The following is a 27406-nucleotide window of genomic DNA, read 5'->3' on the forward strand; positions in this document are numbered from 1 at the left end:
TTGGGTTGTCGGTTGGTATTTCTCCTTTTTGTCAAATCTGTTTTGTTAGTTGGTTCATCTATAACACCAACAAAAGCTTCATCGTTTATATGAATTATTAAGTTAAGTTGGTACATCTTTATAACCAATGGGAAAAGGATCTTGCAATACTATATCCTTTGAGTTATTCTTCTTTAGTTGGCATGTTCGTTTAAGCCATCATGGATAGTTTAGGAGGATTGAGATGTTTGATTGTCATACACCACAATGGTGTAGGTTTCTATCGTTCTATTGGGGGGTATTGTCGGGAAGACTTCTCGGGTTTTGGACCGTTGGCAACTAATGACATGGGATTTATGGACTAGACTATATGTGAAAAATTTGTTTCATGTTGTGTTATTTCTTTGTTAACACTACTTGTTTACCCAAATTTCCATACCTTATTTAAATACCCTATTAAGCCTCAACTATGTTACAATCCTTAAAGTCCTATTTCAATAGACGTTATAGGGTGCTTGCGCCTTGGCGAAGAAGGAATGAACCTAGTACAAGTCTATGGTTAAAAGAGTATGCACCACGACTTGGCATTGAGTGATTATTCAAATATTCAACCCCAAAAGTAAGTTAGCTAGAGTAGGATAGGCGAGAAATCACTTATTTGTTTTTTTGTGCTTAGTCGTGTTATTAAGACTTGTGTATCAGTCAAATATTGTTAAAAATTCCCACCTATTCTAATTTTTGATCATGGTAGAGCTTCTTTTTTATTACTGAAATGTAGTTCCATGATTTGCCAAGGTATTTTATGATTTTCAGCTTGGAGTTGCTTGAGAACAAGCAAAGCTTAAGTGTGGGGGGATTTAATATGTCGTATTTTATACTCATTTCCCACGGTTAATAGAGTTGATTTAGCATGTTTGTTGAGTCGTTTTTATATACATTTGGCGAGTTTATGGTATTTGTTATTGTTTCAGGTTACCGACAGGTATTTGAGCGTATTTTTGAAGAAAACGACATTCTTGAAGTGAAATAAGTGCTTACGGATGATTGCCGAAGCATTTGGATGAAGATTGCATAAAGTCAACGAAAGTCAACGCTGGAGATAGAAGCACTGCGCAGCAGCTCAAAAACAGAAAGGTATAGTTGCGCAGCAGCACTTCCAGTTCTAAGTCAACATAAGTCAAAAAGTCCACAACAGTCAAGGTGAGCGCGCCGCAGCTTAGTAGCTGCCCCACAGCTACTGCCGAATCTGCACTATAATTTTTGGAAACTTATAAATAGCATGCTTAATCATTGCAAAACCCTATCTCATTCTTTCTAGCCGTTTTCAAGAGCTTTTTCAGGAGTTTTTCATCTGTAGAAACATCGTGGAAGATCAAGAACACAATTGGATCAATTTCGTTTATTCCTTTCAATTTTTTGTCTTCGGTGACGATGAATTTTCTTTATGTGATTTATCATTCATATTTTAATATGAGTGGCTAATCACAATTTCATCCATCTTGATGGAGTAAGACAATATGTAAGGATTGCACACTTTTTAATAATTCAAGCTTGATTATACTTAACGTTAGATCGTGATCTTAGTATATTTATTCCTTAGCATTTATCTTGAATTGGTTGGTGATTTATATGTGTCTTCAATGGTAATTATTGTTCACATATATTTTATTTCAATTGTTTGGGTACAAACGAGTTGGATCTATGACGGGTACGGTAGATAATCATTAAATGATAATAGGAATAAATGTGTTAATGGTTGGGTACAATCGGTAGATGTAATTGTTATCTTAATAACCAAAATCATTGTTGAATTAGTATAGTTATAAAAGATGTCTTGGGGTACCGGTCTTTGTAATGGAACTAGTTTATACAAGAGAGTTGAATAAAGTTATTAACTTGACAGTTATGGGGTTGGTGCTTTGTTTGAGTCTCGGTTATTTAATCGACTGAACTTAATTTGAACTTCATTTTATGTGCAATCTGAACATGTTGTTGAGCGAAATCAAGATGGATGCCTTTTAAATTATTATTTTTGACATTAAAACTTTCTCTCTTGCGATGAATCCTGCGGGATTACTAACCATTTCACTAACTATTTACAACGTGACAATTCGGTCACAAAACCCCATTTTTCTTGAATCACTTTATTTTGACAATTGCTTACAAAAGTCCTTGTGAACGATATTGGATTTAACGGTTTACTATACTGCATACGAACGGGTCCACTGCCCGCAAGTGTATAGTAGTCAGTCGCTAGTCGCTAGGTGATTCGTGTTATAAATTTTAAGACTCGAAATTACACCATCAGGGTTGAATTGCAAGTCGTGTAATATCATCGAATGCTTGTAGATAATTTGGGATATAGAGTCGTTAAGCTATAGTTTTCAGAGAAGTTGCTTATTTGATAGATTGGTTGTTTAAAAATCTAGAAGCCAATTAGCCATCACATTCTTGTAGTTTTGTAAATCACTACAATAATAAATATAATTCATATTGTAGTAATAAAAAAATGCAACTTTAATAATTCAAAATTTATCAAGCTCAAAGAAAATTTTAAAAGATTCTTTCAATAAATATAGTACATTATGTGTATTGCCATGTAAAACGAATAAATCAAACAACCAATTAAATTTACTTAATACTTAAACAAACTTCCATAAACCCATGATCCATGTCGAATACAAGTAGTTACGAAATCACTATCAGCAGCCCATCAGAACTAATATTATATACGATAATCTAGCTAAATCATACTCGTAATAAAATTATATTCATCAGTATATTATTGATATACTAGAGGTGTTATATGTAAGAAATCAAACAAGCATATAGAAGCGGAAAAAAAAGAATCTCATAATCAAAAACAATCTATAAGCCATAAAATAAAGTAGTAATTAATAAACACACACACATGCATATAGATATATTTAAATCAACTCACTCCCCCTGCATTTGTCCATGTCTCCACACCGACCGCGAAGCCTTCTCGAACGGAATATGTTATTCCTTAATTAGCAACACCATCACATGTAACATATTTAATTCCCTTTTAGTGATATGCATAATAAAAGCCGGCCTCATCAATATAATTAACATTGAACAACCGTATAAAGTATTTTACTATAAATTGATTCCATGCAAGTGATTTCAATACACATCAATTTACATCTACGTACCTAGAAAAAAAAGACTTAATAAGATGACATCACAGTATTACATAACTTCTATGTTTAAGCCTAATGATGTTTCATGCAAAGTTTCATATCCAAGGCAGCTGCTTGTGAATATTTCACACTTTAAAATCTCAAAAATTCCTATGTGTATCTCTTCTTCAACATCTCTAGGGGCAAACAATACGGGAATGAAACAAGAAAAGAATTCTCTTAAGTTGGACGGACATCATGAACTAAAGGTAAGTTCTCTATTACTTGTATAGTTGTATGCACTTGTATGTTACTATATATGAAGAAGAAAACATACCATGATGAATCACAATATTGTTCATTCTCATAATTGATGGGTAATTCAAACACATGTTTTCCAGGTTGATGCTAACAATAAAATCAAAAAGCTTAAAGAGAATACGAGAAGAGTTTTGATGATGAGTTCAGATCCCATAATGACGATGAAGCTAATTGACACGATTCAAAGATTGGGATTTGGTTATTATTTCAAAGAAGAAATTGATGAAATATTGAGTAGCCTACCACATCTTCTGCCTGATGATGATGATGATCTATTTACTATAGCCCTATGTTTTCGCCTTCAACGACATAATGGCCTTCATACGAATCCAGGTACAAACTTATATCAACTTGATTGATCTACGTACCTTAGCACAAATAATTTGTTCTATTTCATTTCAACCATTGTGGAAGACATATGCAAATCATAATACTACTTTTGCTAATTTACATTACTTTCAATCCATAAAATATAACCAAGTATCCACGCTTTTAGTTATTGTAAACAAATAATAAAGGTTTGTCAAACTACAAAAGTCCACACTTTAAAATGCGTAGAAATTTATCTAGTGTGAATTTTTAAAAATTCATAATTTTAAGTGTGAACTTTCTTATTTTATTTGTCATATCACTTTTATCTCCACTTAGCTACTATTATTATGTCTCATATTTAAGTGTGGATATATGAATAAAAAAAACAGAACAAAAAAAACAAACTTATTCATATATATTTCAGTTAATTTTTTGTAGTGTTTGGTTTATTAATTCTCCAATTCTGATATACTTTGAATGACAAAACAGACGTCTTTAAAAAGTTCTTGGATGCAAATGGAAAATTAAACGAGTCATTAAGTGAAGACATAGAAGGAATGTTGAGTTTATATGAAGCTTCGTACCTCAGTACAAATGAAGAATATCTTTTATTGGATGCACAGGATATTACTACAAAATACCTGCAGAGATCTCTATCACAACTTAGCACAAAACTTAAGAAAAAGGTTGTTGACGGTTTAAAGCTTCCGAGACATATGAGGATGGAAAGGTTAGAAGCAAGAAGATACATTGAAGAATACGAAAATGAAGATGATCATAGCCCAATGCTGCTAAAATTTGCAAAGATGGATTACAATCGGGTCCAATCAATTTTTCGAAAGGAGCTGGTTGAGGTAACCAGGTAATATACTTCTTTAATTTTTTTCCCCTAGTTGATTACTTCCATTGTAAATTTTATAAGTTGTCCTCATTTAGTGATTTTGAAATGATTTTAGTTGGTGGAAACAATTGGGTCTAGCTAGTAAGCTAAGTTTTGTTAGAGATCGACATGTCGAGTGTTTTGTATGGACCGTGGGACTCTTACCGGAGCCAAATGACACGAGTTGCAGAATTATGCTTGCTAAAACCATCGCCATTATGTTGGTTATTGATGATATATATGACACTTATGGCGCTTACGATGATCTTGTCCTCTTTACTAGAGCAATTCAAAGGTTTGTTTAATTTTTAGGCCATCTTTTTCTTTAAATAAAAAACTTTATTACCCTCATTTTTGAGTTGAAAATATTCAAAATCTTTCATAGATGGGGTTTGAAAGAAGTGGAACAACTTCCGGAGTACATGAAAGTATGCTACATGGCATTGTATAACACTAACAATGAGATTTGTGACCAAGTCCTCAAAGAACATGGGTTGTGTGTCCAACCATTTCTTAAAAAAACGGTAAATATTCCATTATTATTTTATTTTTTATTTATTTTTATGAGTATTTGATTAACAAAGTTGTCGTTTTCGACAATGAGCTATTGGTCTAGTAATCCAAGACAAGATGAAAGTCTTTTCTTCTCAAAAAGTCTCGTATTCAAATCTTGATATTGGCGTTTACATATTAACTTGAGAAAAACTTACTAATTAACAACTACTACCATGTGTTATAAAAAAAAGGTGCATTGTTTTCAAATTAAATGATAGAGTTTGATTGATTGTTATTTATATTTTAGTGGATTGACTTGGTTGAAGCTTACATGGTGGAAGTCGAATGGGTAAGACAAGGGGTTGTACCAAACCTTAAAGATTACATGGACAATGGGATTGTATCATCAGGGACATATATGGCAATGGTGCATTTATTCGTTCTAATATCTGAAGGGGTTACAAACGAAAACATCAGACGTCTTCTTGATCCATATCCTAAATTTTTCACTTTGGCTGGAACCATTCTTCGTTTATGGGATGACCTCGGAACCTCTAAGGTATTGATTTATGATAAATAATGTTACTTCAATTCATGGTGATTGTGAACTAAAACAACTATCATTGAGTCACTCAACTTACGTTTTTTTCTTTTAAGGTACTTGTATAAATTAAATCTCTCAAGGACTAGTCTCAATCAGTGTCACATCAGTAAAAAAAACACTTCAAGGACTAATTACTCCAAAACATACCCAATACACTCATCTCTCAAGAACTAGTCTTGGACCCACCAGTTTTTTTTTTTTTTGTCTTCTTCCTTGTATACAGGATTAAAAATTATTTATATAAAAAAAAAAACACCTACATGAACTCGTCCATGCAGGAACGAATGGAATGGACGAGTACGAGGAACGAGTGGGGGACAAGTCCCACCCAATGATGTGGATTCGTTCCTCCAAGCCGAACGAGTGAGGAACAAGTGGTATTGGGTAGCCTCTAAGTACTATGAGTACTATATTTTAAGAAAGATGACAATTTATATATCTTTACTTACGGGTTAGAGCACTTGAGGTCATTCTACTTTACGAGAAAAGTTCAATTTGATCATTGAATCTAACATGTAAAACCGGAATAGCTTACTAAAGATAACAAAAGTAAAGTGACTAGCTTACTAAAGATAACAAAAGTAAGTAACTCGATTAGAGGTTTTCATAAAATACAATGGCCCTACTTAACACTATCCTTGCTAGGATTATGTGAGTACCAAAAAAGTACATAGGCATAAGGTTTTCAATTTATCCTATTGTACAATGGCCCTAATGCTTTAATGATTAAGTTTGATCAAAATCTTATGTGGTTATAAAAATGTATATAGGAGGAAGTGGAAAGAGGAGATGTATTATCAAGCATACAATTAGTCATGAAAGATAAGAACGTTACATGTGAAAAAGAAGCAAGGAAACAAATATTGCAGATAATCCATGTTTTATGGAAAAATCTAAATTCAGAGCTAGTTAAATTAGACCAAGCATTATTTCCGATTATCCGAGTTGCCTTTAACATATCAAGAGCTTCTCAAGTGGTTTATCAACATAACGAAGATAGTTATTTATCGAGTGTAAAAAGTCAAGTACAAAATCTATTCTTCAAATCTATTGATTTCTAGTTCTATATCGTTGTCATGTTACATATGCTAGTACTTATTTCCTTGTCATGTTAGTACTATTTCCTTGCCATGTTGAATACAAATGTGAAAGTTGTACTAAAGCTTAGATAAATAAAACGTGCTACCAATCAAATTTATTACGAAAGTCTTGGGTTTTTCACTTATTATGTGCTATTTTCTTTTAAAAAACGTGCAGATAAATACTTTTTGTACATTTGGACCAAAAGTGGCATGGATTGCATCGACCACAAAATAAATAAGTTAAATGATTTTGAATTGATGAGATGACAGCTTATTGGTTGTATTACAAATTTGTTGAGATGATAGTGTTTCCATTTAAGTTTATCGAGTTTTAACAATGAGAAATATCAACCCGAATTTTTATATATACTATAAACAACTGATTTCACCACTTATTTATCAATCATGACTTTTCAATCCTCAAATTTTACATATTGATGATTTTATTATTATTATTATTATTATTATTATTATTATTATTATTATTATTATTATTATTAATGTAGTTATAAATTAAAAATCATAATAATCATTATCTATGATAATATATATTAGTATTTATAAAAAAAATTTCACTAATGTATACTATTTTGTTTTTTTTTTTCAATAATTTACACTTGCTAGCCTCACTAAATACTTATTTTTAATCATTACATTTTTTAGCTATCGACTTTGAGAACTTTGTTTTAATTTTCCATCATTTATTTAATTTTAAAAAATTTCAATATATCATTTATAAATTTTCTCCTTTCCTAATATATTAATGTGAGTTCACCTACACAAGATGTTAGACGAGAACAAGATATAACAAAAGAATAATAATGATAACAGAATATATCAAGTAGCCTGACTGGCAAGTAATTTTAATCTAGAAGAAGACTAGTTTAGAGTTACGATCCAGATAATGGATATGAACAATAAAGAACAAGTGCTTAAAACTATATAAATACTATGTATAATCAAGTTTTATGGAAAAGAGTCAAGATGTATTTTCCAAGTATTTTATTTGTAGTCATAAACAAAATACAAAGGTTGTTGCGGAACAAAGATAATCACACTTGTGAAAATATCTAAAAAACCTAGAAATACAAATGATCTAAACAAACAAGGAAATACTCGTAAGAATACTTAGAGTATATATCACACGTTGCAATGCCAAAGTTCCAAGCCATTTTGCAAGTGTGAGAAGTCTTATATTTATAGGCAAACATGACTTGATGACGTGGCAAATGCCGTATAAATATGGTTGGGTGTATTTATGGATTTGTAGGACAAATCCTTAACATGTTTCTTTAAGGTAAAGTATGTAAGTTTCTTTAATGTGACTTGACATACTTTATTCCCAATCTTTTGTTAAAACTGTCCCAATCACAGGTATAAAGCTATTAACCGGGTAAAGGTAGTTTAAAGCCTGTAAAAAGACTTCCTCGTAATTAGTGAAAAAGTGTTGTAAATACTTTTTCACTGAGAGCCTTCAGATCTTTAATCAGATGGAATCTTCTCAGAGTTCTGCTTCTCAGAAGTTTCCCTTCTTCAGTCTTCAGTCTTCGACTTCTGAATGAACGTCTTCAGATGTGTTGATCTTGATCTGAGGTGAAGCTTCAGAGAACTAATTCTGAGGGACGTCTCAGAATTTCTGTACAAGTATTTTCTTTGAGCTTCAATATTTCTGAACAAATTATACTTGATCGATTTCTGACCTAACAATTAAAGTTATATGTTAACTTATATTTTCAATGGGTATATAAATCAAAGTATTAAAAATGTATAAATCTATTTTTAAATATTTTAACACAATAACTTTAAAATATCATATATATAAATATATATATATATATATACAATATTAAAATATAATTAGTAAATTACATAAATAATGATATAATAATGTTTACAATTATTAAAATATATAATACTTTAATATTTAGCATTTAACATGTAAAGACTCGTCTATTCCATATGAAATTCATTACGAAATATTAATTTTTATAACGTATATGTCTGCCCTTGTATATATTAAAATTTTTACTTTAACAACATATTAACCAATAAAAATCCTTGATTTCAGTAAATAATTTTTATCTTAGACCAAATATTTAATGTGATTAGCAAAAGTCGGTGTCAATCATTACATAATTCTATAGCTTTTAAATTAATAACTCTTTTATTTTAATATTATTAACTGATAATTTACTATATAATATCAATTTTCATTTATTTGTATCTCAAGTTCTATCTTTTAACTCAATCATGAATGTCAAATATTTTTTTTCAATCAATATATTTAATTTTTAAAATTTGAGTTTGATAATTGTTTTTTTCCAATAAATTGATACATTGTTTTGAATAGAAATAAAAGCAGTGTCGTCTTCAAGAATGTAAAAATTTTTCCGGGCCTAGTTTAAAAATAAAAATGGCCCTTTAATATAGCAAGTCAATAATAAAATGTAATAGCATAGTATTATGGAGATAAACATTTTCGACAATAAAATCAAAGTATGATGGAAAAAATGACCTAGTTTATATTATTAAATAAATCGTACAACTCTCTTTGCAATTTTTTTTAAGCAAAGTTGTCGATCTACAATATTAATGAGTAAAATCTAACTAAGATATATGTTCTTTTAAATTAATAAACAATTAAATAATAAATTATAGCCATTTAGGTTTGAATAATAGTACTTTAAAAAAAGAAAAGAGTCGAACTAGACTGCTAAGGATGGGCTGCAACTTGACAAACAAATGGGTTTTCAATTGATTTTATTAGTTTATACGTAACATGAATTAATTGTCAATTGGTGCTATTTGGAAACAGAGACACAGAAGGGCAGAAGGTGTCAGGTTATACTTAGAAGTCCATGGGCTTTTATATCTTTCTATGGTCCATAATAGCCAACGTCTCTTTTTAGACACCAACTACTCTTTTGTCCCCAGACGTTATCCCGGGAGACATTACGTAACATGTAAACATGTGAAAAATTATATAAAATGAAATTTTCATGGCAAAAGTTAAAAAGTAAAAAGTTATGTGATAAAAAGTAAATAAAAATGAAACGTTGGTGGCTGAAGTTGAAAAAATAAAAGTATAAAAAGTAAATAGAACAAAACTTTGTGTGAAAAGTAGAAAAAATAAAAGTGATGTAGCAAAAAATAAAATGACGAAAACTTCGTAAATTTATGTGATAAAATGTAAAGAAAATGACACTTTCGTGACAAAAATTAGAAAAAAAATGTATAAAAAGTAAATAACACAAAATTTTCGTGCAAGAAATAAAAGAAATAAAAGTTATGTGACACAAAGTAAAAGTTTAAAAGTTTCTGTGATAAAAAGTAAAAAGAATGAATTTTCGTGGAAGAATGTAGAAAAATAAAAGTTTAAAAAATAAATAAAACAAATTTTTCGTGCCAAAAATAAAAGAAATTAAATTTAAGTGAAATAAAGTTAAAAGTTTCCGTCATAAAAAGTAAAAAAATGAAACTTTCGTGGCAAAAGTTAGAAAAACATATGTTTAAAAACTAAATAAAAGCAAACCTTTGTGCTAAAAGTAAAACAAATTAAAGTTATGTGACAAAAGTTAAAAGGTTAAAGTTATGTGGCAAATATTAAGAAACCTAAAGTTAAAAGGTTAGAGTTAGCTGATAAAGACCATTGTTGTAACAAATTTAACGACAGGGACTATAATTGCAGGAAAAAATTAACAGCCGTTAGCTGATGAGGACCATTGCTGCAACAAATTTAACGACAGGGACTAAAAGTGTTGAAAATGTGTGGCGCACGCAAACTGATTTATGCTTTTTAGTATATATAATAATTCACCAGATTTCGTACTAACGCTGTAAAGAATATATATATTTAAACAAACTTTATAAAAAACTGTGGGTCCTCAAAAAAGGTAGGCATGGCTCCCTAGCACCATCTGAGCCACTAAAGAGCCGACCCTGTAAAGGGTACAATGTTCATGTAAAATGCTATCAACTATTTTTATTAAAAGCTGGTTGTAGTTACGACGTTCAGTTTTTGAGTACGCACAATTATACTTTACGATATCTCGAGTAAATCAAAAAGTGTCTCGAGTACGCACAATTATTCATGTTTTTTTTGTTTGAAATTCGTTGGTAAATTATAGTAAAATTTCCGAACAAAAAAATCGTCGGAAAATTCGTCAATGATACCCAGTTTTCTAGTAGTGTTTTAAAGTGATGATAAACAACAGATGTTGGATCATAAAAATTTGAACAAACATTATTTACAAAAATATTATAAAAGATGAAATATAATATATGAGTTTAACGTTTTGGAACTATATTCTTTTAATTTGATTTTACATACACTTTTTTACATTAAAAGTTAGATGTATAACAACTTTTCTTAACTTGAAATCAGTTTTCTGATACATGAAGGTAGTCTGGGCTTAATAAGCGTATCAACCATACACATTATAATTAGATTATGGATAAATCATCGTGGGTTATATATTTATGGTTACAAGAAGTTCATAAAAAAAATATATACATTATTAACTGAAGATTTTCTTTTATATTGAGTTTTTGTTGAGTTATTTGTTTGAAATACATTATATAATTGTATCAAAGTGTGATCTTTAATATCTTTTAAAATGTATTATCATTTTTTTAATTATCGTGAGTTCCACATTATATCATCCCTATAAGAATATCATTATCGATATTAACTAATATAATTATTGTTATCCATGTTTTGTCAATATATATATACTAAAATGTTATATGGTTTTACAAGTGTTCTAAGCATACGTAGTATAACTATCTATTGCATGCATAGATAAAATCATAAGATTTTCTCTATGAGAAAATATTTACATTAGGTAAAAAGAAATAACTAACGGTCTTAACGGTCGTTAAGTGTTGTTTGGCTAGCTAGCGGTAGTTACAAAAGGATAATTAACGGAGTGCGTTTTCAAGTTTAAGTTTTTTAACTTTTGCCACTAAAGTTTTGTCTCATTTACTTTTTGCTACATAACTTTTAGTTTTTACCCTTTTCCTGCCAAAAGTTTATTTCTTTCTTATTTTTACCACATAACTTTTATTTTTAAACTTTCGTCACGAAAACTTTTTTTATTTTTTTTACATTTCTCCTTTTACTTTTTTTCTACATAACTTTAACAAGCTTTGTTTTCAAGTTTAAGTTTTTAACTTTTATACTTTTTTTCACATAACTTTGTTTTTCTTCAGTCTCTGAAACTTTTCTTTTATTTGTTTTTTACTACATACCATTTTCTTTACTTTTGACTACAACTTTTATTTTCTTAACTTTTGCCACAAAAATTATTTTTTTTCACTTAATGTTTTTTAATTTTTGTCACGAGAGTTTTATTTTTCTTCTGGGGCAACGCCCGGATAGAAATATTACTTATATACTGTATTAAAGTAATTTGATGTGATTAGTAAAAATATAAAAAAAATAAAATCTTGAATTGCATATATATCTACTAAACCAAATAAATGAACAAACTTTTAAATAGAGGGATTGGTTGTTGTTTCTCTTTTTATTTGAGAGGTACATGGTTATAGTTATGACTCTCATCGTTTTTGTGTTATTTATTTATTTATTTATGTTTATTAAAGATACTGTTGGGCCCTTCTAATATTTGGAGATGTTTTAATGACATATTCTACTTTTTATTTTTTTTATTTAGAAGTCTTTAAATTTTATACTATACGGAAATAAAAGTTGTTTTTTAAATTTTTGGTTTTAAAATATTTTTTTTTTAACATCTTTTGTTTAATTTAAAACTTTTATTATATTTTTTGTTTTGTTGGTGCTTTGTATTTTATCATTTTTTGTTACATGTGTTTGTAATTTTTGATATTTTATCATTTCTTTTTAACATTTTTGAATTTTTGTATTTGTTATTTAATATTTTATTTAATCATTTTTGATTTTCTACAATTTGTAACATTTTTTTTCTTTTCTATAATATTTTCTTTTATTAACATTTTTATATATTTAGCTATTTGTTTTGGTCAAAGTTTGTTTGATATATATTCTATCCGATTTATTTTTAGTTTATTTAGTCGCTTATTTTGTTTTCTTTTAACTTTTGAGTTTTTTTTACAACATGTTAATTTTGTGAAGATAAACATGCTGGTGTAGTTGTGGTATTTATTTTAAAAAGGAAAACAGATAACAACAACGTGTGGGGAAAGAAATGGTATATGAGACGTGACAACTTTATTTTTATGCAATTTGTTTTATTTTTGAGCCAAATGAATACTCCATATTCTTGGAAAAAAGCTTTAGGTTTTTTTATTTTTAGTCCATAAACGCAAACATTTTCAGAAAACCCGTCCATCGGGTGGGGTGAAACCACCTAGTTTATGTTAATACAACATGATTTATGCAAAGTTATCTATATTTATACCTCTATACTTTTATATTATCGTATACTTCATATACTATATTATAAAACAAATTTTCCCTGTTTAAATTTTAAGTTTCAACATTTACTTTTTCAAAATGCCCCTATCTATTCTATATTTACCAAAAATAACTATAATACCTTTTTTCTCTCCTTACATGTCTCCTTAAAATAACTAAATCATTTATTTCTTCAATTCATTCAAAATCTTTTATCTCAAAACCCGTACATCGATAAATTATAAAAATTATATGGGTGTTCTTAAAATTTCATGCTCTTTCATTAGAGATGTCATTCGATATATTTTCGACGAATTTTTAAATCCAAGGTCGAACCCATACGGTTAAGGTATTTAGTTATACTCCCTCATTCCCACTAAATGTGTCCACTTTTAAATTTTCAAAGTCAATCTTTTAGAACTTTGACCTTGAATATCTTTGTTTGTGTTATATAATACTTGATGAAATTTATATGAATTAATTGAGTTATACATATTTTTAAATCGGTATAACTTTAATCGAATATTATATAACACAAATAAAGATATGCAAGGTCAAAGTTGTAAAAAAAATGACTTGGAAAATTTAAAAATGGACATATTTGATGGGACGGAGGGAGTACCACTCTATGGCTATCACACTTTATGAGCTATCACCCCACAATCCCATCGTCGTAACGTGCGGGTACTTACTCTCGTTATACCTCTATGTCTAAAGTCATACTTATTGGATATGTGAATTTAACAAAGTGTCCTTAATAAATTCATTTATATTATTACTACTAATCTTTTAAGATATCATCACTACTCATTTTACGTTCAGTACTTTTACCTACACTACTCAATGTCACCACCACACCACCGTTAACCATCGCCGCCACCATACTGTTACCGTGTTACACAGGTACCTGTTGTCGCTAATAGGTTACTCTTGGTCTCTTGCGGCAAGGCACTAACCTCCTCGAATGAAATTAACATTGCTTTTGATTTCCTTAAGGACCAAATTTGTAATTGAGGAATAGTTGAAGGCTTTAATTTGTAAAAAATGGGAGATTGAGTAATAACAGTTTGAACACGGATTGCTTTTGGCTGTTTGGTGATTGTCGATTCCTATCGTTATTAATTAATCAATCATCTATTTAATTTTTCTAAGGTTAGTTTTTTTTTTCTTCTTTAATTTCAATCATTATTTATATATTTTTTCTGTAATTTTGTTTGGTATATCAAACTTTATCTCTGTGTGGATGCGAGGTAGGGTTTCATCAATGAGCTTCAAATTTCTAATTGTGATTTTTATGTTTCTGAATCCTGATAATATATGTATATACTTATACGTTATTTTTTTTTAATTAGTTGTAGTAGTTAATTATACGACACTGCCCGGATTTGAACCCAGGATTACATATACATATATTAACTAACAAAGGTGTTAAAAAAATTGCATCAGTTTCTTGCACCCACAATTCATTATATCCAATTTAATTATTAATATATAAGTTTATACCTGTAGTAGTACTTAATTGATGTTTATAGAAATATAAGTATCTTGCTATAAATTTTGAAAGTATAGTAATGGAATTGAACATCTTCGTACGGTAGTGTTGGTAGCAACATATATGTTATCCCCTTGTTTAATTATGACTCTAGCTACTTAAGTTCAAACTAAAGGCCTAGTGCTATTCGTTGTGACCCGTCAACTAAGATTTGATGGGTTCAACTCTTACTGGAGAAAATTTAGTGTAAATAATATGTGGGTTAAGAGATTAGGGTGAGGTACCGACGTACCGTAGAAAACTTGATTAATAGTAGAAAACGTAAGAAGGGTAGGATTTTGGATGTGGCACACTTTTTTTTTTTTTTTTATTTTATTTTATATATATCTGCTTGCAACTTGTTTTACACTTTGATTCACCAAAAATTACTGCTACAGATGTATCCCAGCGACGTTCCTTTCTTTTCTTTCGTTTAGTTTATTCTTTTTTTAAATTCTTTCCCTTCTAGTGCTCATTCTTGGTATCTGAATTTGTATTTTTCAGATTTGTCTTATTTATAATTTGTTACGTGTTAGAGATGAGACAACCTGGGCAGTATGCTGATTCTGGTGGCAATGCATATGCTGCCGCCCAAATGCAACGTATGTCTGGTCAAAGAATGGAGCACAAGCCCAATAATTACCAAGGACGAGCAGATCATGTGAATTCTGAAAGTGAAAAGTCATATGGTGGTTTAAAAGGGGAGGGACAATGGAGATGGGAACGGGATGGGTCATCCCACATGTTCAATGAAGGTATGCACTATCCTGTGCCCTTTTCATACTGCTATCTTATTTTGTGTACATCTTATCACACATATTTGTTGTGTGTAAATGGGCTTGGGTCAAAATGGGCTTGGTTCAAAATGGTCAATCATTATGGGTAGAAATTATGAATTTGCTGACCTTTTTGTAATCAGATTATGAAGTATATAATATGATTTAGGTAGTATGTCGATGTTATTTGATATTGGATATTAAAGATTTTGCTTCTTATACTTGGCCTTATGTTGCTGTATGTAGGGCAAGGGGCAGATGCATCTAGATCTTATTATCAGACCCAGGGTCAAAGATCTGACCAAAGATTGGCCCCTGAGAAGCAGGGTAATGATCTCAGATCTCAGCCTCGCGAGGAAGGTATGGATATAGGTTATGAGGATGGTGCTGCAGGCCAGACTTTCGAAGGTCTTGAGCAAAGATTTTATGATGATATATTGAAACTCACCAAAGAACAGAACGATGCGGAGGATGCTGAAAATGCACGGCACCGAGAGGTTACTTTGTAGAATATTACGTTACTTTTCTTGATATCTTCCATTCTATATTTTTTCCTAGTTATTTCACTTCTTATACATGTCTGAATAAGTTTGTGTATTATCTGCTGTTGGGCCTAAAATTGTTAAGAATGGGCCCAAGGCTATGATGCCAGAAAAATAATATAGACTTGAAGAAATGCTTTATCATCTAGGAAACATTACTATAATAGATGGGATGAAGGGCTCATAATCTAGGAATTCCAATATAATGAGAATCTAGATGAGGATTATAAGAAAGTTTTCATTGTGGTTATCCAGATTACTATAGTTTGATATGGGTGCTAACTGCTAAGTAGTCAAGGACATAAATTTCCGTGTTTCAGTCTGGTATACGAAATATCGTTTTTTTCGGTGGTATTTCGGTAATTCTAATATTATATATATATATATACACATAAATAAGAGTAAAAGATAAAACCTGGAAGTGCTGAAACAGAATTCACCGAAATTTCGGAAATTTCGGTGGTATTTCGGTCAAAACCACCGAAAATTTCGGAAACGATATCAAAACCGAAATTCAGTACCGAAATTATGTCCCACCACCGAAAACCGGTATACCACCGAAATACCACCAAAATTTCACCGAAATTGATAACATAGTATGGGTGGTATTTCTATTATTAGACCAAAATTGGATATGTTCTTTGAGAGTAACATGACGGGAAAGAAAAAATGGATATGCTCTTTGAGAGTTACATCTTACCTTTGAGTTCATTAGAACATCTATTTCGATGGGATGCTATGTAGTCAATTTCGGTGGTATACCAGTCATATACCGGTGGTATTTCGGTTTTCGGTCCTCCACTGTTATACCGGTATAGATTTTTGTCCAAAATTTCGGTACCGAGATTTTCGGTGAAATTTACCAAAATCTCACCGAAATCGGTCAAATTTCAGTCCAAATTTCGGTGGTATACTAGTATTTCAGATTTTAAAAATTTATTTCATTAAATTATTTTTTTCCAAACTAAAAAACAACATAAGAAACAGTAAAATTTTGAAGTATTAACACTAATTTATCAAAGATTGGCACTTTTAAGCTTGAATTTGATATTTAGATTGAGTATTTACTTAATATAATTCCAATTTGTGTATAATTGCAATCTTTTTGGTATATATATAATTATGTATAATATTTTTCACAATATTAAGATCACCGAAATACCACTGAAATAACCGATATTTCAAATACCAGTGCTTGACCGAAACACCGAAATTTTGGTCCTTAACTACTTAGATGGGATGTAATTTACTTTGGTGTAGTGATTGTGGACTTGCACAAGAATAAGACTAGTTAGTGGACAGATGATGTATCAACCCTATTATTCGTATTGAGCAGATTCAGTCTTCCTCTTATATAGTATCTAATAGCTTTAAGCGTCCTATAGCCTCCTTCAACCATTAAAGTGGATGTGAGTGGGAACTTTGAGTTTAATAGCGTGCTCCTATTGCTTCTCCTCCCAACTCCCAAGCTTGATTCCCGTTGTTATGGTTACAACGGTGAACCTTCTGGAATTGTGTTTTCTGAGATTCTTCTCAATCCAAGCTATTCGAACAGGGTTAATCCGAAGAGAACTGTACCAAATTTTATTGATGGAGTATTGGAGTATGTTATGCGTCTGATACGGTACCAGTACGGAACCGGATAGGTTCCAAACCACACTGTAAACGGGATGTTAATATTGAGATTCTTTTGAGCAATAATAAGATATTTTGTATTTATATCTTTGTTGTTTTAGAAGGATAGTCACAAAAGAAACAATGCACTTACACATACAATCTAAGAAACTAAAAATAATTTACATATAGAAATAATAATATAAAGTGAGGCTGGTTTTTTTTCTCAGATGAACCTCTACAAAGCCTGGAACTAGTTCTACTATTATGATTGCTATAGTAACTGATACTTGATATAGATGGCCTAATTGAACCACAGCGGATGGAAACAGTTTCATTAAGTTTATTTTTATCTATAAAGATGGATAGTATCACCGCATGGTTAACACAGTCGAGTTGCATAACACAATGTCCGCCTGCAAATTAAGTTTGAGTCTTTCAGAAAAGGTTCCCTCCAAAATTGGGTCTAGATCCCTGACAAGTTCTCCTGCTAACTTTCCTAATAATGTAATTTATGCTCTAGCTGAGCTCTCCAGAGTAACAGTTAAAAATTGCTCATAAGGGGTACCCACATAAGACTGTTGAAGATTAGCCTCAATTGTCTGGATGTCAAAGTTACCAGGAGAACGTGTCAGGGATCATTCTAAGCTTTTCCAAATTCTGAAAGATACCTTACCCACACTCTAGCAAAACCCTGAAATAGTTGGGCCTACAATACAAATATAAGCAAAATCCGTAAGTGATGATTAGCCTCAATTGTCTGGATGTCAAAGTATCATTCCATAGGGAATTTACATTCACCAGCTTCTTCCTCTTCAAGAATAGGCATCTCTAATTTCCTAAAACTAAAATTAGTCACGTACAGCCCAACCATCAAACTTTCTAGGGATTAGTACCTCAGAATGTGAACAACTTTACACGAATTGTCATAGTGTGTATCAAACTTCAATCTCGTGCATTGTAAGTAATGAACTCTTAAATCCTGTGCATTGTATGTATTCGGCCAATAAAAAACTTACAAGTGGCAGCTTATTTGGTTGCCACATATACTTGGACGCATACAATGGGATTTGAAAGTTCATTACATACAATGCACTGGATTGAAGTTCGATACACACTATGACAATTCGTGTAAAGTTGTTTACATTCTAAAATACTGCCCATTAACTTTCTTGTATTGTTCAAATATGGTTATCAACTTTTGAATATTGTTCAACTTTCTAATAACCATATCTGAAGAATTTAGAGATGACCCTTTTATAGCAATATCTGGAAGTTTGGTGGTAATAAAAAAGCATGATGTGCATGTATGAAAAGTATGTAGTGCAACTGTTTACATTCCTAAAAGGACATTGGCATTTCAGGCGTAAAGCCTATTATTTATTTATTCAAGTGATTGTTTTATTGAATGTGAGTATATGTCATCTCTCTCTCTGTCTCTGTCTTTTTTTTTTATTTTTTTTATTTTTTTTTTTTTGTGATTGCAAATTCGGTGTTAAATAATTGCATCCAATCTATTTTACAAATTCATGAATAAATATTTGCATGTTATGCCATTAGTGAGGCTAATTGCTAATACAAGAATGATCTGTGCAGAGAATAAATGCAATAAACACTCAATATGAGGAACAGCTGGCTGCACTTCGAGCCAGGCACACTAATCGTAGAGATGAATTTCTCCGGAGGGAATCACAAGCGCGGCAACAACAATACCAGCAAGCTGCAATGGAACAACAACATGCCAGTAGTGCCGTTGGATTTAGTGAACCCCATGGTTACAGTGGCGGAGAGTCTCTAGCACATAGAGCAGCCTATAATACCCCTCATGTAGATTCTTACAGAGACAGGCCTCGGTTCGCTGGAGGTAATAGGGATTCTAGAGACCCCGGATTTGAGCCCAGAGGGCAGTATCCTGGTGGGCGTGTTTATGGTTCTGGATCACGCTATTACTGATGATTTCATATACATCAACTATGTTATCATCTCTGTAGTAGTAAAATTGCTTATGGGACATGAAAACTTGAGTTTTCAATGAGGTTAGTGTTTAGAATATAGCTCGGGCTGGTGTTCTTGAGAGAGTATGTTCTGGGTACGGCGATGTAGTAGTTTTGTTTTGTTACTTGTTAATTGTTTCGGACTTTCGGTTACTTCTCTAATATATGTGATCACATGCATTTGAGGATTCTGTACGAGTTTATTCATGAAGATTAATAATTTAATAGTGTTAAAAGACGGCTTTAGAAGTCATGGCCTATATTTCATCTCTTTTTTAAGTGTTCGCATGGGGGGTGTGGCAAAATGGAGTGTTTGGGTTGGATCGACAAACAAATGGAGTGCTTAGAAACAAAAGTCATCAAAAAATCGGTTGTATATAAGTTATGATGAAATGATTATGATTATTTTTTTATGTAAAAAAAAAAAAAATCAAATCATAGTGTGCAACTGTGCATAAACTTCCTAAACTCAATTCAATACATGTGTCAGAAGGTGATAATAGTTGGAAACGGTGTTACTAACCGCATCTAGATTGTTTAACACACAATGTTACTGACCGCTTCTAGATTGTTTAACACACAAATATATAAAGTTAATGTTTATTAATATTAGTAGAATATTTTAAAATGTACGGAGTATTGATTTGAAGATGTCAAGTGTTAATGGCCAAGGAGTCCTCAAGCAAGTTTGTTGAGGCAAAGATCCATGAGATGAACCCACAATCGGCTTGGGAACCATCTGTCATATAAAACTTCTCTATTGAACAATTCCATCTTCTATCCATCTTAACATATGATCTCTACAACACTACTTTCATACAAAACTTAAAACAAATGTCACCTATTTGGAAAATAGCTGAATGATCACAAGCCTGAGCATTAAGAAACTTAAATAGAAAATCAAGGGTTTAAATAAAGTTAACACAATTCTACTTAAGATAGTATTAAAGGTATGTATGAGATATTATTTTGATTATTTCATTGTTATTGCAGATTCTTCATACATGCCCGATTGATATAGATGGACAACAAGAAAAGGACACGTGAACAAGGGATAAAAGATACAAATATCGTTGTTCATATTCTTGCACCATTGGAAGACGGAGAGAAACCACACAATTCAACAATCCTCACAACATTTTTCACAACATTCTTGATTCCAAGTGTATTCAACTAAGACTATGTTATATTCATACATTCAGCTTAAGCTAAATTGAAAATTATTTGTGATAATGCATTTGTCATTCAACTAGTTAGATGGTGATCATATGCAACATTAACTTAAAAACTTCATCAAAATAATAATAAGAGATGGTTACACTGAAATTATAAAGTCTAGATGGAGCTGTGCATTACCAACCTTGATTTTTTTTTTTTTTTTTTGTAAGAATATAGAAACACAATATAAAAACACAAAGATTATTAAATACAATGTCTATAACTTTGTAAGATAATTTAGCTATCAATAATTAAAAAAAAAAAGAAAAAAAGAAAAAATAATTGATGTGGATTTGAAGCCTCAAACATTTCAAGCTTATATTTTTCAGCAAAGATTTTTAGTATTTTATATAGATGTAGTTTTATTTTTGTTTGTTCATTTGTTTTTCCACAATAGTGATAAGATAAATTTAGCGATTATCAAAAGAGGATTATTATATTATGGGTTTATAGTGTTATATGGATATGGATAAAAGATAGTTAAGCCAGGTTATCAATTGATTATGATTTGGAATCTAGCTCCATTAGAGGGGCAGAAATATATGAGAAAATGTTACAAATGGCCCCTATGGTTTGTTATATTTGCATTTTGTTCTCTGTGCTTTTTTTGTTGCAAACGGTCCTTAGATTTTTTATTTTCGTTGCCAACAGTCCATGACAGTAACTTCTCTTTAGTAACTACAAGGACTATATGTGATAAAAAGAATTTTAATTAACAATATATACATATCTGTATCTTATCTTCTTACATATCACTATATCACACACAATCTTTTAATCCTAAATATAGTTTTCTAGATCTTCTTTAAAAATCCATTTGATTTTTCACCAACTCCTCTATGTATCCATTGTATATATATAATATACATATGGAAAAAAATATCCATCCACCCGTATAATTACATATACATATATGGAAAAAAAAAGATCCATCCATCCGTTCCTTAAGTATAATCTAAATATTAGTATGCATATAATCTTTCATCTAACAAAGATCTGATCGATAGTAACTTATTTGGATGGATTCGGGTTTGAAATTTGGTGGTAGGTTTGGGTGTTATATAGGTTTAGGTGTTAGATAAGTTTAGGTTTCTGTTTGACGTATGCTTGGCGGTGTAGCAGAGGTGGGATGGTGGTGGCGCGGTGACGCAAGGGAGGGAGGAACAAGTTGTCACACCCCGCCCAAGGTGGGCCCTAGCGGAGAGTGACTTCTTGAGATCACAATCACAAATTATAACAAACGACCTCTAAATAAGACATTTTGAAATATTATTTATATAAAAACTAGGATCTTACATGAAGTGTACAAAACTTATACTAGAGTTTCTACAACATGATTATCTTAATAGAAAAGCTCTTGAAAATCTTTGTTCTTTAGTGAATGCATTTGTGACTCTCAAAAATCATGTTTCTTCAACTTATACTCCGAATAATTTGTTTCCTGATGTGTCATATTTTATACCATTTCTCACGTGACTTTAGAACCAATTATTCGTCATTTTGATAGTTTTATATCCAACTTTCGATGCTTTGAAGGTGTGTTGAGTGTTTTCAGGTTGGAAATTGATTATACGAATGAATTGGTCGATTTTGATGAGTTAAGGAAGAAACGGGAGAAAGATTCGGGTGAAATTACGCGAAAGATGAAGAAAACGAAATCTGGAAGTTGTAACTACCGTTAGCCCAGTAACGGCCGTTACATAGGTGGTTTGTGGTTTCTCCTGTAACTGGCAGTTAGAGAACTAACGGCCGTTAGAAATCAACTGAAGAGTAATGGCCGTTACCCCAGTAACCCCCGTTAGACCTCAAGTATAATACTAACGGCCGTTAGCCCACTAACGGCCGTGACACGCGTGTTTTGTACATGGGATTAGTTAGGGTTCTGCACTTTTGGACGGGAGAAGAACACAATTTTGATAGTTTTTCTCATACTTAGGAATACTTTGGAGCAAACAAGTGATTAGGGTTTCGCTTATTTTCAGCTTTGGATTGTAATCATCATTGCTACCGGATTATCATCGTTCATTTGGTATAATATGATTTCCTCTCTATTTGTTTGTTCTTGCATTTCTAATATGAATAGCTAAATCTTTAGCACCCGCTTGGGTAGTAAGTATGTCATAGGGTCGAATTGATGTCGCTTGCAAATGTCGAACAAGGTTTATATGTTTAATCGAAGATCCACATTTATTTGGATTTAAATTTTGTTTTCAACTTTTATATTAATTGATTGATATTTGTGATTAGAAGTTCGGGAGAAATCTATGTCATTGTCAATTGATTTATGAAATGGTTAATCGGTCTGTAATTAACCTGAAATCGTTGGAGTTCGGGAGAAATCAACGATGAAGACTAAAAACAATGAAATTCATTTCGAATGTGTAAACGTCTATGATAGAGGGATCTGATTAGGCGAATAAGCAGTTCGGGAGAAAGCTTTCAAAAGATTAAATCATAAAATCAACTCAGGAATTTAATGCTTAACTGTTTAGAGGAGAAATTAAGTGCGGGAGCAATAATTATCTATTTAGCAGTTAAAGTTTCAAGTATAACGGGAGTTCATCTTGTCTACTTTTTGAGTCGTTCAACAAAATGCAAGTAGTATTTAGACCCGATGATTGGCATGTGAGCTGATCCAAGTAGGTGTTCATTTTTAAGTCTGTGTTAAGATTCAACCAATCAAATACTCTTTGCGATTAATCCTACGGGATTACTGACTTTCTTCACTAACTTTGCAACGTGACAATTCGGTCACAAACCCCCCCCCCCCTTTTAATCTGAATCACTTTACTGTGACAATTGCTTATTAAGTCCTTGTGTTCGACCTCGGTTTACCAAGTCAACTATATTGCATACGAACGGGTTCACTGCCCGCAAGTGTGTAGTAGTCAGTAGCTAGGTATTTCGTGTTCATAAATTTAAGACTAGAAAATACACATCAAGTTTTTGGCGCCGCTGCCGGGGACTTGAATTAAGTAATTGTTAGTTTTGTGATTCGATCCTCCCTTGCATTCAATTGTGAGGAAGTTAATTGTTTTTCATAGATAGATTTTATTTTTGTTTCAGTTTTATTTTGTTAGTTTCTGGTGCGGTTGAAGTTTTTTTTTCTTGTGGTGTTTGTGCAGGTGCTTTGTAGTTGATGAACACAAGAACCTCTGGTAGACCTTTGCTTAGTCCTCAATCTAATCCAGGGAAAGCCAGACGACGCTTAATCAGATCAAACAACACGGAGCCTTCTAATACCGAAAACCGTGACCACCCGGACGTAGATTTGGATAAATATTACTCAAAGGAAGGTTCAACGTCCGGGGTGCACTTAAGTCCTAAATTCTCCGAAGGTAGTGGGTTGTTCAAAACTGGTGATAGTTCAGGGGAAGAAGATAATCGGGATAAGACTGATCAACAGGATTTAACCGAGATTCCTAGAGAAAATCCTCAACCAACTCAACCAGTCAGAGCCAGGAGAATGGGTGATAGAGAGCCGAAAAACCCCAATAACCGTCTTTACGGTGACCGTAGGAGAAATATCCCTACTAATAGGGGCACTCCTATTCGCCTTCCAACCACCGGAGTAAACTTTTCTCTTAAAGGAAGTCATTTGAAAAGTGTGGAGGAGGAGAAGTTCGATGGGGTGACGAATAATGATCCATATGGGCATTTGGAAAGGTTCGAGAAGATTTGTCGGTTTTATCACTATGGCGCGAACCAAGATGACAATGTGAAGCTTGAGCTTTTTCCACTCACTTTATGTGGAGGAGCTAAGGCATGGTTAAAGGAGCAACCAGATGATCTGTATACGACTTGGGATGAGCTTCGTGTTGGGTTCATTGATGAGTTCTATTCTATCAGGACTCAGAGACAGTTGGAGAATAAGATCCGATCATTCACTCAAGATCCGGGGGAAGATGTAGTAGATGCCTGGAAACGTTATAAGGAGATGATCAGGAATTGCCCAGGAAACAATCTGAATACGGAAGCAGTGGTTGAGATCTTCTACGATGGGTTGCTAAAGAGAACTAGAAGGGAATTAGCCGGGGCATTTGGAGGTAGTTTGAATAATGTCACCCCGGCTGAAGGATACAAAATCTTGGATGATATGGCCAAGGAGTTCTCTGATCGCGATGAGGTTGTAAGCAAGAGAACGAGTGGAAAGACTGTAGCGAAGTTGGAGAGTAGTGAAGAGTCAAGCCTGGTTGCTGAAGTCAAAGCCCTCACAAAGCAGATGAACGAGAGGTTTGACAACCAAGATGTGAGATTTAAAAGCATTGAAAGGGATGTTAAGGTGATTGCTGATGGTTGTGACTACTGTGGGGACATGCATTATTCAGAAGATTGTCCGGATAAGCCAGTTCAGGAAGTTAACTATGTCCAGAATCAGCAAGGGAACTTCAGTCAGGGTACCGGTTATCAAAATCGGTCATCAGGTACTTCTTATCCTTCGTCTAATTTTAATGCTAACAATTCTGGTTTTAGCGGAAGCAGGTTTAGCAGGTTCAACAGTCAGCAAAATGCGAATTCAGAATTGAGAGACATCATGAAGGATTTGGTAGGCGCTCAGAAAGCCACCAGTGAGAAGATGGCCTCTCAATGGGATGCTATGTCTACTAGGTTGGATGGATTGGCAAATAAGCTTGAGCAAAGTTCGAAGAGTACTCAAGCAACGTTTCAGGATATCGAGGCTAAGCTTGAAAGGCTAGGAACATCAAATAGGCAGCCCGGTACATTACCGAGCAATACCCAGCAAAATCCTAAGCCTCAGCAAAATAGCCAAGGATCAGGAGCCAAGTATAGCCACCCGAACGCTCGAAACGAGCAAGTCAACGTAATCACAACAAGAGCAGGTAACATTAACAATTCTGCAAACCCATGGCCTAATGATGTTACTCCTCTTGTGCAGTTTGATGCCGATGGAACCGTTGATGATGAGGTTGAGATAGAATCGGAACCCGCCGTGAAGACACCGGCCGTTCCCTCCAAGATTGCTGAGAAGACTCCTGTTGAGAAACCACAAGTTAAACCGTATCAACCAAAGATACCTTTTCCTCAACGATTGAGGAAAACGAAGATAAAGGAAAATTTTAAAAAGTTTGTTGATTTAATTCAAAATGTTAACATAACTGTTCCTTTAGTTGATCTTCTTGCAGGTATGCCGAATTACTCAAAGTTTCTCAAAGATCTTGTTTCGGACAGGAAGAAGTTAGAAGAGGCACAGACAACTGTACTGAGTGCCGAGGTGTCAGCTATCATCAAGAATGAGATTCCTCCTAAGCTAGAAGACCCAGGGAGTTTTCTTATCTCTTGTGCTTTTGGTGCTGTCTTGTATAAGGCATTAGCCGATTTAGGGGCTAGCGTAAATCTAATGCCTTATTCTGTGTACAAAAGATTTTCTTTAGGTGATTTGACCCCTACCCGCATGAGCATTAGGCTAGCGGATCGTTCATTCCAATATCCCATGGGGATAGCGGAAAATTTGCAAATTAGGGTAGGTCATATGATATTCCCGGTAGATTTTGTTGTTCTAGAAATGGAGGCGGATATTAATGTCCCTCTAATTCTTGCCCGACCGTTCCTCATGACCGCAGATGCTATCATCCGTGTTAAAGCTAAGGAGATTTCCTTAGGGGTTGGCGATGACCGGGTTGTTTTTAATATTGATAAGGCTCTTAAGCATCCTTACTCATGTGATGAATCTTGTTTCAGGATCGATGTAGTCGAGAAGGAAGATGTTTTGGAAAAGGAGCTCATGGATTTTCTGGATATGGAGGGAGATGAAGCATTTCTAGCTTGTAGTGAAGAAGAACAGGAAATGGTTGGTGAAATGGTGCAGGAGATCATGGCGTCAAGTGTTGATGAAACGCCACCGGAAGATGACACTTTTGAAGAGATCACCGGTAATGATAGAAGACGAGTGCTAACTTCGGTGGAGAATCCTCCTACCGATTTGGAACTCAAACCACTTCCGGACCATCTAGAGTATGCTTATCTCGAAGGTACGTCTTTCTTGCCCGTTGTCATTTCCTCCTCACTTTTGGAGGATGAAAAGTCTAGACTTATGACCGTCCTGAAGGCCCATAAAAAGGCCTTTGCATGGAAAATTTCCGATATCCCGGGTATAAGTCCAGAATTTTGTAAGCACACCATAAACTTTATTGATGATTTTAAACCGGTTGTGCAAAGGCAACGTAGATTGAACCTGAACATGAAAGATGTGGTGAAAAAGGAGATAATTAAATTACTTGATGCGGGAATCATATTCCCCATTTCGGATAGTTCATGGGTAAGTCCGGTGCATTGTGTGCCGAAAAAGGGTGGGATGACCGTAGTTTTGAATGAAAAAACGAATTGATTCCTACTAGAACTGTCACGGGGTGGAGGGTATGTATTGATTATCGGAAATTGAATGATGCAACCCGCAAAGATCACTTTCCTTTACCCTTTATTGATCAAATGCTCGAACGGTTAGCCGGAAACGAGTATTTTTGCTTTTTGGATGGGTTCTCCGGGTACTTCCAAATACC

The 27406-nt window shown here is 32.8% G+C and overlaps 2 protein-coding genes across 4 annotated transcripts; both read left to right on the top strand.

Moving 5' to 3' along the window:
- The first annotated feature begins 3178 nt into the window (after nucleotides 1–3178).
- On the top strand, nucleotides 3179–6795 carry LOC122604287 (probable terpene synthase 11). Its single transcript, XM_043777173.1, has 7 exons — nucleotides 3179–3391; nucleotides 3524–3776; nucleotides 4245–4617; nucleotides 4712–4930; nucleotides 5021–5159; nucleotides 5438–5689; nucleotides 6505–6795. The coding sequence occupies exons 1-7, from the start codon at nucleotides 3179–3181 to the stop codon at nucleotides 6793–6795; spliced, it is 1740 nt and encodes a 579-aa protein (XP_043633108.1).
- Nucleotides 6796–14309: 7514 nt separating this feature from the next.
- Nucleotides 14310–19906, top strand: LOC122604361. 3 transcript variants are annotated; one of them, XM_043777253.1, is made up of 4 exons: nucleotides 14310–14365; nucleotides 15281–15499; nucleotides 15767–16017; nucleotides 19273–19906. In XM_043777253.1, exons 2-4 carry the CDS (start codon nucleotides 15283–15285, stop codon nucleotides 19627–19629), a joined length of 825 nt encoding a protein of 274 aa, XP_043633188.1. In that variant the 5' UTR covers nucleotides 14310–14365; nucleotides 15281–15282; the 3' UTR covers nucleotides 19630–19906. The 3 variants fall into 3 exon arrangements, with proteins under 3 accessions (XP_043633188.1, XP_043633186.1, XP_043633187.1); XM_043777251.1 differs by having other exon boundaries at nucleotides 14317–14365; nucleotides 15249–15499; XM_043777252.1 differs by lacking the exon at nucleotides 14310–14365 and adding an exon at nucleotides 14446–14463 and having other exon boundaries at nucleotides 15249–15499.
- Nucleotides 19907–27406: the final 7500 nt, after the last annotated feature.

This window comes from Erigeron canadensis, chromosome 6 (genome assembly GCF_010389155.1).
Source record: "Erigeron canadensis isolate Cc75 chromosome 6, C_canadensis_v1, whole genome shotgun sequence".
NCBI lineage: Eukaryota > Viridiplantae > Streptophyta > Magnoliopsida > Asterales > Asteraceae > Erigeron > Erigeron canadensis.